At 36.6% G+C, this 16,215-nt stretch overlaps 1 protein-coding gene and 1 non-coding gene across 2 annotated transcripts in view; one reads left to right on the top strand and one right to left on the bottom strand.

Moving 5' to 3' along the window:
* The window catches only part of CCDC7 (coiled-coil domain containing 7), a 208,687-nt gene that overhangs the window by 141,110 nt on the left and 51,362 nt on the right, over window positions 1–16,215 (bottom strand). Inside the window, exons 6-8 of the mRNA XM_053923457.1 lie at window positions 15,714–15,880; window positions 12,484–12,545; window positions 11,108–11,164 (exon numbers count right to left, since the gene is read on the bottom strand). Coding sequence (XP_053779432.1) covers window positions 11,108–11,164; window positions 12,484–12,545; window positions 15,714–15,880 — 286 coding nt within the window. The remainder of the gene's footprint in view (window positions 1–11,107; window positions 11,165–12,483; window positions 12,546–15,713; window positions 15,881–16,215) is intronic.
* On the top strand, window positions 3,831–3,956 carry LOC112317918 (U6atac minor spliceosomal RNA). The gene has a single exon (XR_002976167.1). It is a non-coding gene; the product is annotated as a U6atac minor spliceosomal RNA (small nuclear RNA).

The raw sequence follows: 16,215 nt of genomic DNA, 5'->3' as shown, positions 1-16,215 counted from the left end.
AACAGAGTAAGGACAATTAACAAGTTACAAGGGATATCCCATAAGACTGCCAGCTGATTTATCAACAGAAACTCTGCAGGTAGAATAAACTGACATACAAAATTCAAAGTGATGAATGGCAGGAACCAACAACAAAGACAACTCTACCCAGTAAGGCAAATATTAAAAATTGAAGGTGAAAATGGCTTCCCAGACAAAATAAAAAGCTAAAGGAGTTCATCACTACCAAACAATATTACAACAAATGTTAAAGGGTCTCCTATGAGAAGAAGAAAAAGAAAAGGGGGAACATAGTAATGAAAAATAAAATGGCAATAAATACATACCTATCAATAATAACTTTACATATAATGAATTAAATACTCCAATCAATAGACATAGGGTAGGTCAGTGGATAAGAAAACAAGACCCATATATATTTTCTCTATAAGGGACTCACCTCAGAATAAAAGACGCAGACTGAAAATAACGGATGGAAAAGGATATTTCATGTAAATGGAAACAAAAAAATGCAAGGGGAGCAAGACATATATCAGACAAAATAGACTTTAAAACAAAGGCTATAATAAGAAACAAATAAAAATATTACATCAATAGAATAAAAGGCTATAAGCATTGTAAATAAATATTTATGCACACAACATAGGAGCACCTAAATATATAAAGCAAATCTTGATGGCCATTAAGATATTGACAGTAACACAGTCATATTGGAAGATTTTAATACCCCATTGACATCAACAGGTAGATCTTCCAGACAAAAATTCAACAGGAAATAGCAGTCTCAAATGACACAACTGACCAAATGGATTTAATTTATATTTTCAGAACATTTCACCACAAAACAGCAAAGTACACATTCTTTTCAAGTGCACATGGAACAGTTTCTAGGAAAGATCACATGTCAGAACACAAAACAAGGCTCAATAAAACTAAGAAGATTGAAATCATGTGAAGCATCTTTTCTAACTACAACATTATGAAACTGTAGGTCAATTACAAGAAAAAAATCCTGAAAAAATAACAAAGGCATGGACAATAAATAGGCCAACAATGAGATCAAGGAAGAAATCAAAAGTTACCTTGAAACAAGTGAAAATGAAAACACAATGTTCCAAAATCTATGGGATATAGAGAAAGCAATCCTAAAAGAGAAATTCATAGCATTACAGGCCTACCTCAAGAAACAACAACAAAAAAATATCTCAAATAGAGACATTCAGAAGATGGCAGTGGTACAGGAGGAAGTTATACTCACCTATTCCCAGATCCTAAGTGGAACTACAACTAAATTATAGAACAATTGACCAGAATAATTAACTGAAGACTAACTGGACAGAAGTCTTACAACTAAGGATTTATAGAAGAAGCTATATCAAGACTGGTAGGAAAGGTAGAGATGCAAGGTAGGCTGGCCCTGCACCCATGTGCATCAACTGAGAATATGAGGGGATATATTAGCAGCAATGTTTACCCCTGAGGAATGTGAGGTCTTAACCCCACATCAGGATCCCTAGCTAGTAGCAACACAGCCAGCAGGAGGTGTCCATATAACATCTGGTGGTAAAGTTTAGCAGGGATTCTGTCCAACAGGGAGAGAAGAGAGACTGTTAAAAACCCAAGTGCCCTCTTAAAGCCAGTACTCAAAATCTCCTTTTCAGCTATTTGCCCTGGGATCCAGCAGAGGGTGGGCAGGTTGCAGTGGACTAGAGTCTTGCAGGAACAGACTGGGCTATGTGGTTCCAGGAAGAGAGTTGAAAGGATGGCCACCAAGTCCCTTGTGCTGAGTCCCTTTCTCACACAGCCCATAAATGCCATCTTTCCTGGGGCAAACACTCCCCTCTAATCTTCATTGGTCTAGGGGACTGCACAAGCCCCACTCCCCCAGCCCCTGTAGCCTTGCCCAAGCTCATGCCCTGCAAAGAAGTCTACTTCCTGAGCCTGTGGTATACACTTTCTTGAAGGGATCTTGAAGAAAAACCCAAAGAGAATCAGAGACAGAGCTGTGTAGCTCTGTAGCAGAAACTGTTTTCCCTCCCTACCCACTGCAGGCCAGAAAATCCCAGAACAATGCTGGCCCAACTGCCCTGTCTTGCACAGCCATAGCAACAGTGCCACCTTCCAGCTCACAGCACCCAGCCCAACACAGTCACCTGCCTGCCCAGTGTGCCCCAACCCAAGTAGCTGTAGCAGCAGAGCCACCCAGAGTGGCCCACTGCACCCCTCCTCTGGTAACCACCCCCAACAGGAGACCCAGTAACACCATTAGGGAAGAACTATTAGGTCCAACTTCCTGACTCCTGGTGGCCCCACCCTGCTGAGCTTGTGCTCCTTACTACTGTTAATCAAATTCCCCAGTGCAGAAAACTTTCCAGGATATCTGGGAAGACTCTGGGGAAAAAAATAAGTTGTATGGTTCTTTGGGGGAGCCATTTCTCCACACACTCCAGAAAAGCACCACTGTTCCTGAGCAAAGCCCTCCTTTCATTTGGCAAACACTGGTCCGGTCTGTGTGGACCTGATGAACACTGCTGACTCACTATGATGAATACCTGAAACCTGGCCTACACACAAAGGTCCACAGGCACATGGCATGTGGTAGCTGACCTTGGTGTACACTGAGACTATTGCTGAGGCTTCAAACTCACAACTGGAACCAAGATTGAATCTGTATCAATCTGGTGGACACCACTTGACCCTACCTACTAACAAACTAAGAACCTCCCTCAAGCAATTCACATACTGCCAGAGGCTCGCTCAGTAACTGAGCCTAACAGACAGTTAAAAAGTGAAGGCAGATCTTGGAAACCTTGGGCCTTTTGCTAACTTGACCATAGGCTCAGGGCTGGTGAAAACTGCCTTGGTAAGCAACTGGGCCTCTCCCACACACACTGGGGTAAGGCAGAGACAGCACATCAAGCCATATGTTTCACTATACTAAACCATAGCAGAACAAACTAATACACAGACACAAATATAGAGAGGCAGCCAAACTTATATGAAAAAGAAACATGCCCCAGATGAAAAAGCAGTCAAAAATCCACAGAAAAGTAACTAAATGAAATGGAGGCAAGCAAGCTACCAAATACAGAACTCAAAACATTAATTATAAGGATGTTCAAGGAACTAAGTGAGAACTTCGACAGCATGAAAAAAGATATAGAAACCATAAAAAAGAACCAGTTAGATATAAAGAAATTATATCAAAAATGAAGACTACACTAGAAGGAATCAACAGCAAGCTACCTGATAAAAGGACCTAATCAACGATTTGGAAGGCAAGGTAATAGAAAACACACACTCAGAGCAATCACACACACACAAAAATATTTAACAAATGAAGATACTCTAAGGAATCTCAGGGACAATACAAAGCTTAAAAACATCTGCATCATGGGGGTGCCAGAAGGAAAAGACAGAGACCAAGAAATTGAAAAATTATTTGAAAAAACTATGGCTGAAAACTTCCCTAACCTGATAAAGGAAAGAAACACTATAAACACAAGAAACACAAGTAACACAAAATAATATTGAAAGTCGATATATACCAATAGAGCTCATAGACTGAAGCGGCTGCCATTGGAAAAGATATAAACTTGCAAAAGCTTTAACACCATAACGTGCAATGTAACATTGTCCTATGCTTCCCTTAAAAATCACTCATTAAATCTCTTCTATAATATTTTATTTTTTGGAACTTTTTTTGGTTGGAGGATGTGTCCCACTGGCATGTGAGTAGGCACAGACTTCTTTTTTTTGGTCCATGAGAAAACGTCAGGGACAAGAATTACCCTTTCACCTGAAACTAATTAAAACACTGGACAAAAATAGTGTTGTATGACAGGAGAGAAGGTTAGCAATCCCCTTAACAAGGATGGATAAGGTCCTTGGGCCTAACAACATGCATACAGTTAAAGCATTGCCATCTACTTTGTGGCATCAAATCAACACTTTTACAAAGTCAGGAAGTCAAAACAGATCAATTTAAGAAACAGAAGCAAACAAGAAGAGTCCCACAAATAATGGGAAGACAAAGAAACAAACCCCAAATAAAAAGAAAGGAGGAAGCCTAAGAAAGAATGCTAAATGAAATAGAGGCAAGCCAACTATCAGATATTGAGTTCAAAGCATTAGTTATAAGGAAGCTTAATGAGCTCACAGAGAATTACCAAAAACCACAGGGAAACTACAGTGAACTCACTGAAAACTATATCAACATGAAAAAGGAAATAGAAACTATCAACAAGGGCCAAGAGGAAATGAAGAATACAATTTCTGAACTGAAGAACACAGTAGAAGGAATCAAAAGCAGGCTCGATGAAGCAGAGGATCGGATCAGCAAACTGGAGGACAAGGTAGAAAAAAGCACCCAGAAAGAACAAGGACAGGAAAAGAGGCTCAGAAAGAACAAAGAGGGGTAAAGGGAAATGCAGGACAACATGAAACAGAATAGTGTCCATATGCTAGGGATATCAGAAGGAGAAGAGGATCAAGGAATAGAAAACCTCTTTGAAAAAGTAATGATGGAAAACTTCCCTAATTTGATGAGAGAAAAAAGCCACACAAGTCCAGGAAGCACAGAGGGTCCCAATCAGGAAGAAACCAAATAGACTGACTCGAAGACACATCATAATTACAATGGCAAAATTCCAAGACAAAGAGAGATCTTAAAGGCAGCAAGGGAGAAATAGGAACTAACATACAAGGAAGCCCTGAAAAGCCTAGCAGCTTATTTCTCAACAGAAACATTACAAGCTAAAAGGGAATAGCAAGTATACTCCAAGTAATGTAAAGCGAAGGCCTGCAACCAAGACTATTCTATCCAGCAAGTCTCTCAATTATAATGGAAGGTGAAATAATGAGTTTCCCAGACAAAAGAAGGATAAAAGAATACACCTCCACCAAAGATGCATTGCAAGATATGCTAAAGTGACTGTTTTAAGGAGAGGAAGATAAACAGCAAGAAAGAGAGGAACACAGGTATGAAGGGAGTAAAATGTCAGTGAATAAGTACCTATCAACAATAACCTCAAGTGTAAATGGATTAAATGCTCCAATCAAAAGACATAGGGTAGGTGAATGGATGAGAAATCATGACCCACACATATATTGCTGACAAGAGACCCACCTCAGAACAAAAGGCCCACACAGACTGAAAATTGAAGGGTTGGAAAAAAATTCCAAGCAAAGAAACAAGAAAAAATGCCTGGGTAGCAATATTTATATCTGACAGAATAGGCTTCAAAATGAAGGACATTAAAAGAGACAAGAAAGACACTTCACAATACTCAAAGGAAGATTCCATCAATAAGACATAAATATTGTAAACATATTTGCACCCAATAGAAGTATCCAAATATATAAGGAAATTCTAGGAGGACTTGAAGAAAGATACAGACAGCAACACACTAATAATAGGGGATTTCAACAACCCACTGTCAAAAATAGATAGATCTTACAAACAAAATATCAACAAGGATATTGCAGCACTGAACAATGCCCTAACTCAAATGGACTTAACTGATGTACATAGCATCTTTCACGCAAAGAAGGAAAATACACATTCTTTTCAAATGCACATGGAACATTTTGAAAGATAGACTGCATGATAGAACACAAAGCCTCAACAAATTCAGGAAAATTAAAATCATATCAAGTATCTTCTCAGAGCATGAGGGACTGAAACTAAAAACCAACCCCAAGGAAAAAACTCAAAAACACTCAAACTCATGGAGATTGAATAGCATGCTATTAAACAATGAATTGGTCAAGAATGAGATCAAGGAAGGAATCAAAAAGTTTCTGGAAAAAAATGAAAATGAACTCACAACAGTCCACTTATGGAACACAGTGAAGGCAGTCCTGAGAGGGAAGTCCATAGCAATATAGGCTTACCAAAAAGGATAAAAATATTTCAAATAAACAACCTAACAATATATATATAAGAACTGAAGGAGCAACAACAAAGACAGCCCAGAACAAGTAGACAGAAGGAAATAACAAGATCAGAGGAGAATTAAACAACATAGAGACTAAAAGCACCATTCTAATGATCAATAAATCCAGGAGCTGGTTCTTTGAAAAGATAAAATCAACAAGCCTTTAAGTAGACTCTTGAAGGAAAAAAGAGAGAGCACAATCAGAAATGAAAGAGGAGAGATTACAAATGATACCATAGAAATACAAAGGATCGTAAGAAATTATTATGAAGAACTATATGCCAAGAAATTTGAAAACCTAGGTGAAATCTACAAATTTCTAGAAAAATATAATCTCCCTTAACTGAGTGAAAAAGAAGCAGAAAGCCTGAACAGACCAATAACAGCTGATGATACTGAAGCAGTAATCAAAAAACTCCAGGTACACAAAATCCCTGGACCAGATGGATTCACAGGAGAATTTTACAAAACATTTAAGGAAGACCTAACCCCTATACTTCTCAGAGAAGACTCCCAAAGTCTTTTTATGAGATCAGCATAATACTGTTCTCCACCCAGGCAAAGATACAACAAACAAAGAAAACCACAGTCCAATATCGCTGATAAACATAGACATTAAAATCTTTAACAAAGTACTGGCAAACCACATCCAGCAATACATCAAAAAGATCATACACCATGATTAAGTGGGATTCATCCCAGGGATGCAAGGATGGTACAATATTCGCAAATCAACAAAAGTAATACATCACATAAACAAAAGGAAAGACAAAAATCATATGAATGTATCAATAGATGTGGGAAAAGCAGCTGATAAGATACAGCACCCATTTATGATAAAAACACTCAGCAAAGTGGGAACACAAGGAGCATTCCTCAACATAATAAAGGCCATACAAGAGAACTACAACCAGGAACATACTCAATGGGAAAAAAACTAAAAGCTTTCCCACTAAGATAAGGGAAAGGACAAGGATGTCCACTTTCACCACTTCTATTCAACATAGTATTGGAAGTCCTAGACACAGTGATCAAACAAGAAAAATAAAAGGCATCCAAATTGGAAAGGAGGAGGCAAAACTGTCGCTGTTTGCAGATGATAGACAGGGTGATTATCATGATTAGGGTGATCATCATTTATTAGGGTATCATGATAGTATACACTATCATGATTATCATCCTAATCATGATAGGGTACACAGAAAATCCTATAGACTCCACCAAAAAACTACTTGACCTAATAAATGAATTTGGCAAAACAGCATGATACAAAGTCACTCTTCAGAATTAGAAGGCACTTTTGTGCAACAACAACAGAATATCAGAAACAGAATTTAGAAAAAAATCTGATTTTCTATAGAAAAAGAAAAATAAAATACCTAGGAATAAACCTAAGCAAGAAGGTAAAAGATCTGTACTCAGAAAACTACACAACACACAATAAAGGAACTCAGAGAGACACAAATAAATGGAAGCATATACCATGTTCATGGATTGGAAGAATTAACATCATCAAAATGTCCACACTTCCCAAAGCAATTTATAGATTCAATGCAATCCCTATTAAAGTACCAATGGCACATTTCACAGATATATAACAAACATTTCAAAAATTTACATGGAATCATAAACAACCCCGAATAGTGGAAGCTTTTTTGAGAAAGAACAAAGCAGGAGGGATCACAATACCTGATATAAAACTGTATTACAAGGCCACTGTAATCAAAACAGCCTGGTACTGGCAAAAGAACAGACACACAGACCAATGGAACAGAGTAGAGAGCCCAGAAATAAACTCAAGGCCCTATGGTCAACTAATATTTGACAAAGGGTGTAGAAGAATAAAATGGAGTAAAAAATAGCTCTTCAATAAATGGTGTAGGGAGAGCTGCACGGCTACATGCAAAAAAATGAAACTCGATCACCAACTTACACCATACAGAAAAAAATGTTCAAGGTGGGTGAAAGACTTATATATAAGTCATGACACCATAAAAGTCCTTCAGGAGAACATAGGCAGGAAAATCTCAGCTATTCCATGCAGCTATATTTTCACTGATAAGTCACCTAGAGCAAGGGACATAAAAGAAACAATAACCAAATGGGATCTCATAAAAATAAAAAGCTTCTGCAAGGCTAAAGAAACAGCATTAAAATGAAAAGGGAACCAACAATATGGGAAAACATGGTTGCCAGTGACACCTCGGATGAGGGTTTGATCTCCAAAACATATAAAGAAGTCACATGACTCCATTCAAGGAAGACAAAAAACCCAATTAAAAAATGGGCAAAAGACTTGAACAGACAATTCTCCAAGAAGGACGTACAAAGGATTCAGAGACATATGAAAAGTTGCTCAGCATAAGTATCCATCAGAGAGTTACAAATTGAAAGCACAATGAGATACCACTTCACACCGATTAGAATGGCCATCAGAAACAATTCAACAATTAAGTGCTAGCGAGGTTGTGGAGAAAAGAGAACCCTAGTATACTGTAGGTGGGAATTCAGACTGGTGCAGCCACTGTGTAAAACAGTATGGGATTTCCTCAAAAAACTAAAATGGAATTGCTTTTTGACCCAGGAATTCCACTGCTGGGATTGTACCCTACGAATCCTGAAACACTAATTCAAAAGAACCTATGCACTCCAATGTTCATAGCAACAGAATTTATAACAGCCTAGTGCTGGAAGCAACCTAGTGCCTATCAGTAAATGACTGGATCAAAAACAATGTAACAATAGCCAGAGGGGACTGGGGATGGCACAGTGGGAAGAGGGGTTTACAGGAGCTACCATAAAGGACACAAGGGGGAGGGAGGTGGGATTGGCTGGGGTGGGATGGAGGGATGGGGAGAAAATGCAGACAACTGTAATTGAATAACAATAAAAATTAAAAAGAAAAATAAAATTAAAATAAACCCTACGTTACCTTTTCACAATAGAATACTATGCAGCAGAAAGAAAGAAGGAGCTCCTACCCTTTTCAACAGCATGGATGGAACTAGAGAGCATTATGGTAAGCTATGTAAGCCTGGCTGTGAAAGTCAAACACCATATGATTTCACCTATAAGTGGAACTTAAATAACAAAACAAACAAGCAAGCAAAGTATATTTAGAGATATTGAAATTAAGAACAAACTGACAGTAACCAGAGGTGAGGGGGGGGCGGAAATAACAGGGGAAAGAAGGGAAAGATTTGTCAATGAACATATATAAAGGAGCCATGGACAAAGCAAAGGGGGGGGGTAGGATTTAAGGTGGGAGGAGGGGAGGGTGGGGCAGGGAAAAGTGATGGGGGGGAAATGGAGGCAACTGTATTTAAACATTAATAAAAATGATTAAAAAGAAAAAACTGGACAAAAATAAATAAAACAGCAATGAAACACTGGGAAACAGAAAGTGCAAGGCCGTAATCCCTGACAGAAGAAAAACAAAGAAAAAATGCCTATGATGACCACCCCAGCTTACTGCCTAAAGTTTCTAGGCTACAGCATAAGGAAGAGGAACCCAAAAAGAGTCTCCTGGAGTTCAGAGAGAAAGCTTAGAGTTTTGACACCTAGAATTAACAGGGCACAGTACTAGAGATTGAGAGTGCATGAGCCCCATAGATGTGCTTGGGGTTTGATGTAGAAAGAGGCTTTCACTATCCACTCCAAAGCTCTACATACATTTCCATCCTACCTAGACAGGAATCTCTTGGATCAAAAGTCTCTATAGAACCTTGGAGTACTGTAGAATGTACCATATTTTTCAGGCTATAAGATGCACCTTTTCAGGCTATAAGACACACAGCAAGGGAGGCTCCTTGCTTGCTGTGCGAAGCAAGGGAGGCAGGCGTGGAGTCCCTGCTGTGGCATACTAAAGTGCTAAGAAGGAGAGTACAGGTGGTACAGGCATGTTAGGAGAAGAAAGCCTGTGGTGCCCATACGTGCCTCTATCATGTGACTGGTGTGTCCCCCATTAATATTAACAGGCAAATTCCACTGCAGGGTCACCTGTCAATGTGGCCCTGCAGCTGTTGCAACACTACAACTCCTGTCATGCTTGGATAGGTTTGGATGATGTGAGCTGTAATTTGGCAACAGCTGCAGAGCCACACAGGTTGTGCAAAACTGCTGTCCCCATACATGAGTGTTGCACAACCTGTGGCCCTCCAGCAGCAGATCTCCCCATAACAGTGTCAGCAGAAGATCTCCTCATAACAGTGCATCATCCACTGATGTTCTCAGTTACAGTGCCTACATAACTATGAAGGACACAGTGTTGATAGTTCTGTCATTACTGTATTTTGTTGTAGAAAGATACGATAGTGTACCATAGTCTCCTGCTGAATCTACTGTGATTGTGGAAAGATGTCAAAGCACAAAAGGACTTCTGCTTTAAAGAATGTTATTAAATATTAATAATTATTAAAATATTAAATATTTTACCACATTTTTTGCTTCAAAATTTTTTCCCCTATTTTCCTCCTCTAAAACCTAGGTGGGTCATATGATCCGGTGTGTCTTATAGTCTGAAAAATATGGTATATCTGCCCTTGTTTTAAACAAGGCAACATTAGGGTTTAAAGCTGATGCTGAAAGAGGATAAGGATACCAATTGATTTTTTTCTGACCAAATCTATTGCTTATTTATAAACTGTATTCCACAGTGTACATCACATGATTGTTATAAATTCTGTCCAGTATTAAAACATAAGCAACATTTCTCCTTCCCATTGACAAGTTGTCAGAACTTTAACATACTGGTTCTAGCAGCTTTGACTACACCTGGGTGCCTACCAGCAGCATTACTGTTTATGAGATGATGTGTAATGAAGAGTAACAAAATTTACAACTGATCTCTTAATTTCCTTACTGCTACATCTTAAAGTCATGCCACCCCTGCAACATTTCATTAGCATAATCTAATCACAACTAAAAATCCTCCATTACAAAGAATAACATGTTCCTCCTTGAAAATGAGTCTATTTTTACTAACATGTAGCCTCAACTGGGAGTTTCAATACTTGCTTAATACCCAGCTCAACTGTATGACTCCAAAATTCAGGGAATCTATGTTGTAACTTAAAAATTACTGCTTTAAAATTGTAGAAAATTATAGAAATTAAGACCCCTCAACAAAGGTTTTTAACACAATAATACTTAAATGACTGAAAACTTACGTGGTTCAGTGTCAGAAATATCTGAGAGTCCCACAGCTGAGTGGGTTTTTATGAATTCTGAAATAATAGTGAAAGTTATAAGTTTCAAATATTGATGATATGTATTGAGTTTAAATTATACAATTTTTATGTAAATAACTCATTCAAGAGGAAAAAATTCTAAGAAAAACAATGGAGCTTGCAACCCACAGATGCTCCCAATTAAGCAACAATAGTAATATCTGAAAGAATACGCATAACAGCTATGTGATGTGCACTCATTATTTTTTCAAAAAAGTTGTTTTTCTCTTATACTCTCTTAGGTAATTTTACCATCATTTAATCTCCCTTCCTTTCATATATAGTCACCAAGTTTTGCCAATTCGACAAGATACATATTTCTCAAATCTGCCCCCTTCTCTTTTACTTGTGCTTTAATATAGGCACTTATTACACAGATAAGATACAGGAAAAACTTCTCTTTCCTACTGCTGGGCCCCAAATCTAGTTTCTACAATGTGGCTAGAATAATCTTAAAAATAAAATACAATGATGTCACTCCCCTACAAAAAAAAAAAAAAAAAAAAAAACCCTCAATGATTCCCTATTATATAACATAAATAAATGAATTAACTAACTAGTTAATTAATTTTTTTAAAGTTCCTTAGCACAGCATCTAGTGCCTCTGATGAGGTTCTCCCCTACCATATCTCCACCTATTGCTTTACAGTCTAATACCATTCCAATTGTTAATTCCCCATTCATGCTATTTGTTCATACTTGATCTTCCTCTTAAAGTACCAAACATCTCCCTTCTTAAATTAACTAAGTCCTACTCATGTTTTAAGGTTGCATAAAATGTTACAACTCCCTCAAATTGAACAAATTGGCTCCTTTCTGTAGACTCACTACAAATAATACAAATATTTATCATGCATTACACTATGAAAAATGATATATCATGTGTTTGTGCCCTTAGTAAATTTTGGGGTTTATGGGGGTAACAGACAAATTTTAGTCATTTTATACTCTCAGAATCTGCAATATAATGAGACCTTTTATTGAAAATATCAAACTCACTATTACATATTTTTTAATTAAATTGATTGAGGTGACATTGGCTAATAAAATTTTACAGGTTTCCAGTGTACAGTTCTATGATACATCATGTATACATTGCATTATGTGTTCACCAGCCAAAGGCAAATCTACTTCCATCTCCATATATTGGACCCCCTTTATTCTTACTACCTTCCCCATAGCCTTCTTTCCCTCTGGTAACACCTTTTTAAATTTGCCATTGTATAATTTTATGACTATAAACCCTTAAACTGTACATCTCAAAATATTAATGTATTTAGGTAACCTTATAAAGGCAAACATATATAAAATATCACCTTCAATTTTCTGCAGTACATTTTCATCACCTTGTACTGCTTCTGGTAGATTTTCACTATTCCTGTTAAAATGCCAATAAATAAAACATATTTATTATCAAAGAATAAGATTCTTAGATAAGAACTAGAATATACACTCTATACATATTCAGTTTTTAAAATAAAATCTAACATGTTCTTTAACCTTTACTCACTGACAATAAATTATTAGTGAGCAAAAAAGTTTAAAAGGCAAATAATGTGATTCTATGAATTCTATATATTCCACGAATACAATTATGTATACCAATAACATTAACAACAAAAATAGCAGAAGTAAATAGGGTAGAAGCATGAGATATCTTTTTACCAATGTATTATTAATGGTGTATGCATTAAGAGCTCAAGTTCTAGAGTCAGAGTACCTGGTCCAAAACCTGTTTTACCCATTCACTAATTATGTGACCTTGGTACTTAAGTTACTGAACCTCTCTGAACTTCACTTTCTTCATCTACTAAAACTAAGCTACTAGAGTACTTGTTAAGCACTCCCAAGGATCACAGGATACATGAAAAGTTACAAGGAAAATATCTAGTGTACATCAGACAATAAAATTTCAGGAGCTAATATTAAAATATGACTAGAAACTAATTTCATACCTCTCACCACAGATAGCTGAAAGGAATATATCTGGACCTCTGAACCAAGGATCTATTTTCAAACTCCTGTAGGAGCCAACTCATGTACCTCTCCTTTCATCCCTTAAAGTCTAATCACTGATGGATGGAGCTATCAATAAAGTACTTGCATAATAAACAGTTCTCCCTCCCAATTATGGGTACTTTCTATTTTGACACTATAAAATTAAGAGGTTTAGTATATATTTAATATAAATTAAAATTTGCTTATAAATGTAAAATTTTACTTAGGTGCTATAATAGATCTGTACAAAGATAACAGAATAATACAGGAACAAATGAAAAAATATTCCATATTCACGGAATGAAATAATTAACATTGTTAAAATGCCCATACTACCCCAAGTGACCTACAGATTCAATGCAATCCTCATCAAAACTCCAATGACACTTTTCATAGAAATAGAACAACAATACTAAAATTCATATGGAATCATATAAAAGCCTACATAGCCAATGAAACCTTCAGAAAGATCAAAGCTGGAGAAATCATACTTCCTGATTTCAAGCTATATGAATCAATACATTGCGGTGCTAGCATAAAAATAGGCACATAGGCCAACTGAACAGAAAAGAGAGCCCTCATGCATGCAATCAATTCATCTTTGACAAGGATGCCAAGAAAGGAAGGGCGATCTCTGCAATAAATGGTGCTGGAAAAATAGGATGTCTGCATGTAAAAGAGCAAAATAAAATCATCATTTTATTCCACACAAAAACTCAACTCAAAATAAATTAAAGACTTAAGTGTAAGTCTTGAACACATAAAACACCTAGAAAAAAAACTAGGAAAAAAGACTCCTTGAAATTGGTATTGGCAATGACATGTTAGATGCTACACCAAAATTACAGTCAACAAAAGCAAAAGTAAACAAATGAAATTACATCAAATACAACAGTTTCTGTACAATGAAGGAAATATCAACAAAATGATAAAGCAACCTATAGAATGGGAGAAAATATCTGCAAACCATATATCTGATAAGGGATTTATATCCAAAACATATAAGCAACTTATACAAATCAAAAGCAAAAAATAAATAACCCAGTTTTTTAAATGGGGAAAGAAATGGACAAATGAATAGCCATTTTCCACAGAAGACAGACAAATGGCCAACAGGTACATAAAAAGGTGCTCAGCATCACTAATCATCAGGGAAATACAAAGCGAAACCACAATGATGTATCACCTCACACCTGTTAGGATGGCCATTACTAAAATGACAACAGGTAAGTGTTGGTGAAGATGTGGAGAGAGGGAACACTTGTATACTGCTGTTGACAGTGTAAATTTTAGAGCCTTAACGGGTAACAGTAAGTTCCTCAAAAAACATTTAAAAAAGAACTACCACCATATGACCCAGCAATCCCACTTCCAAGTATTTATCAAAAAAAAACCCAAGTGGAATGTGTATCTCCAAAGAGAGTTTACTGCAGTATTGCTGATAACTGCCAAGATATGGAAACAACTTAACTTACAGTGAATGGATAAATGGATACAGCAATCATGGTAAATATATACAAAAGGAATATTACTCAGCCATAAATACAAAATGCTGTTATTCGTCACAACATAGATGAACCTGGAGGACATTACGCTAAGTGAAATAACCCCGACAGAGAAAGACACATCATCTCACTTATATGTGAAATCTAAGAAAGTCAAAGCCTTAGAACCAGAGAGTACAATGGTGGTTTCCAGGGTCTGGGGGATTGGGGAAATGGGGCAATGTTGGTCAAATGGTGCAAACTTTCAGTTATAAGCTGAATACATTCTAGAGATCTTACGTACATCATGGTGTTTACAGTTAATAACACTACTGTATTATATTCTTGAAATTTGTTAAGAGAGTGGATCTGAAGTGTTCTCACAACATGCACACAAATAGTAACTCTGTGAAGAGGGAAGAAATCATGGAAGATAGTCTATAATGATGATTTATTCATCTACTTAATTTCAAGACAGGTAATCCTCAAATATCAAAAATGAACATCAACAGATAATGGGAGTATCACTATAATCATTCATTTGAATCTCCACCCACTGGGAAAAAAAGAAAGGCTTTTCTCAACTAAAAGGAGAAATTTATTCTTTGGAACATATCCCTGCCCCTATGCAATTTTAAATAATGATGTTCATGAACAATAAAATATTTAATCATACTTTAGTTTCCTATTTATTATGAAGACTACCCAATCATACTAAAAAAAGTTTATAGGTCAGATATTCCAAAGCCAGCAATGTCCAAAAGAACTTTCCAACAGTTGCCATAGCTACTAAGCACTTGAAATGTAGCTGATGTAACTAAGAAATTGTTTTTTAAATTAAATTGAGTTCATTTTCATTTTAATAGCCACTATGGCTAGTGTCTACTGTGTTAAACAGTGCCACTTCAAACTATTAAAGTTTTCCAATAGAAACAAGCTGACTGGACCTTCTGATTTGACCTAGAAGCTCCATGTGTAGTGTAATATCTGAACCATTATCTCACATTCATTACTAGTTACATACCCACTTATGTTTTTATTCTATGAACTCATATTTTACTTACTCGGGCTTATATAACATGACTTTAGCAGAGCTTTCAGATCCATCTTTAAGGTGACTTTTCAGCTCTTCAAGGTTTTGCACGTGCTTCACTGCTTGTGTGACACTTAAAGTGGCTGCTTTATCAGGGGCCAGCAACTGTGCTTCTGAAAGACTTTGATCTTTACTTACCTAAAACAATTAAAGTTAGCAAGGTACTTAGGAAATACCCATTTTGTTCCCCTACTTCAAAGAACTTTCATTGTTTCATATATCATATCTAAATAATTTTATATTTTTCTTATACAGTTATAGCCAAATATACAAATATACGTATATGAGCAATTGCCTACCAACAGAATTATAGCTAAGTGTTGACTTTTACAAGTCAAAATTCAAATGCAAATCTTCTGTTTATTATTTTAACACATACTAATTTTAAACAAGTGCGACAACAATTATAGCAGCATTCAATGCAACTCAAATTATTCACAAGAGAATTTAAAGTAATTGCTTCCTCAAAACCC

Source organism: Desmodus rotundus, chromosome 4 (genome assembly GCF_022682495.2).
Source record: "Desmodus rotundus isolate HL8 chromosome 4, HLdesRot8A.1, whole genome shotgun sequence".
NCBI lineage: Eukaryota > Metazoa > Chordata > Mammalia > Chiroptera > Phyllostomidae > Desmodus > Desmodus rotundus.
Note: the sequence above shows the minus strand (reverse complement) of the source record. Positions and strands in the feature narration are given on the sequence as shown.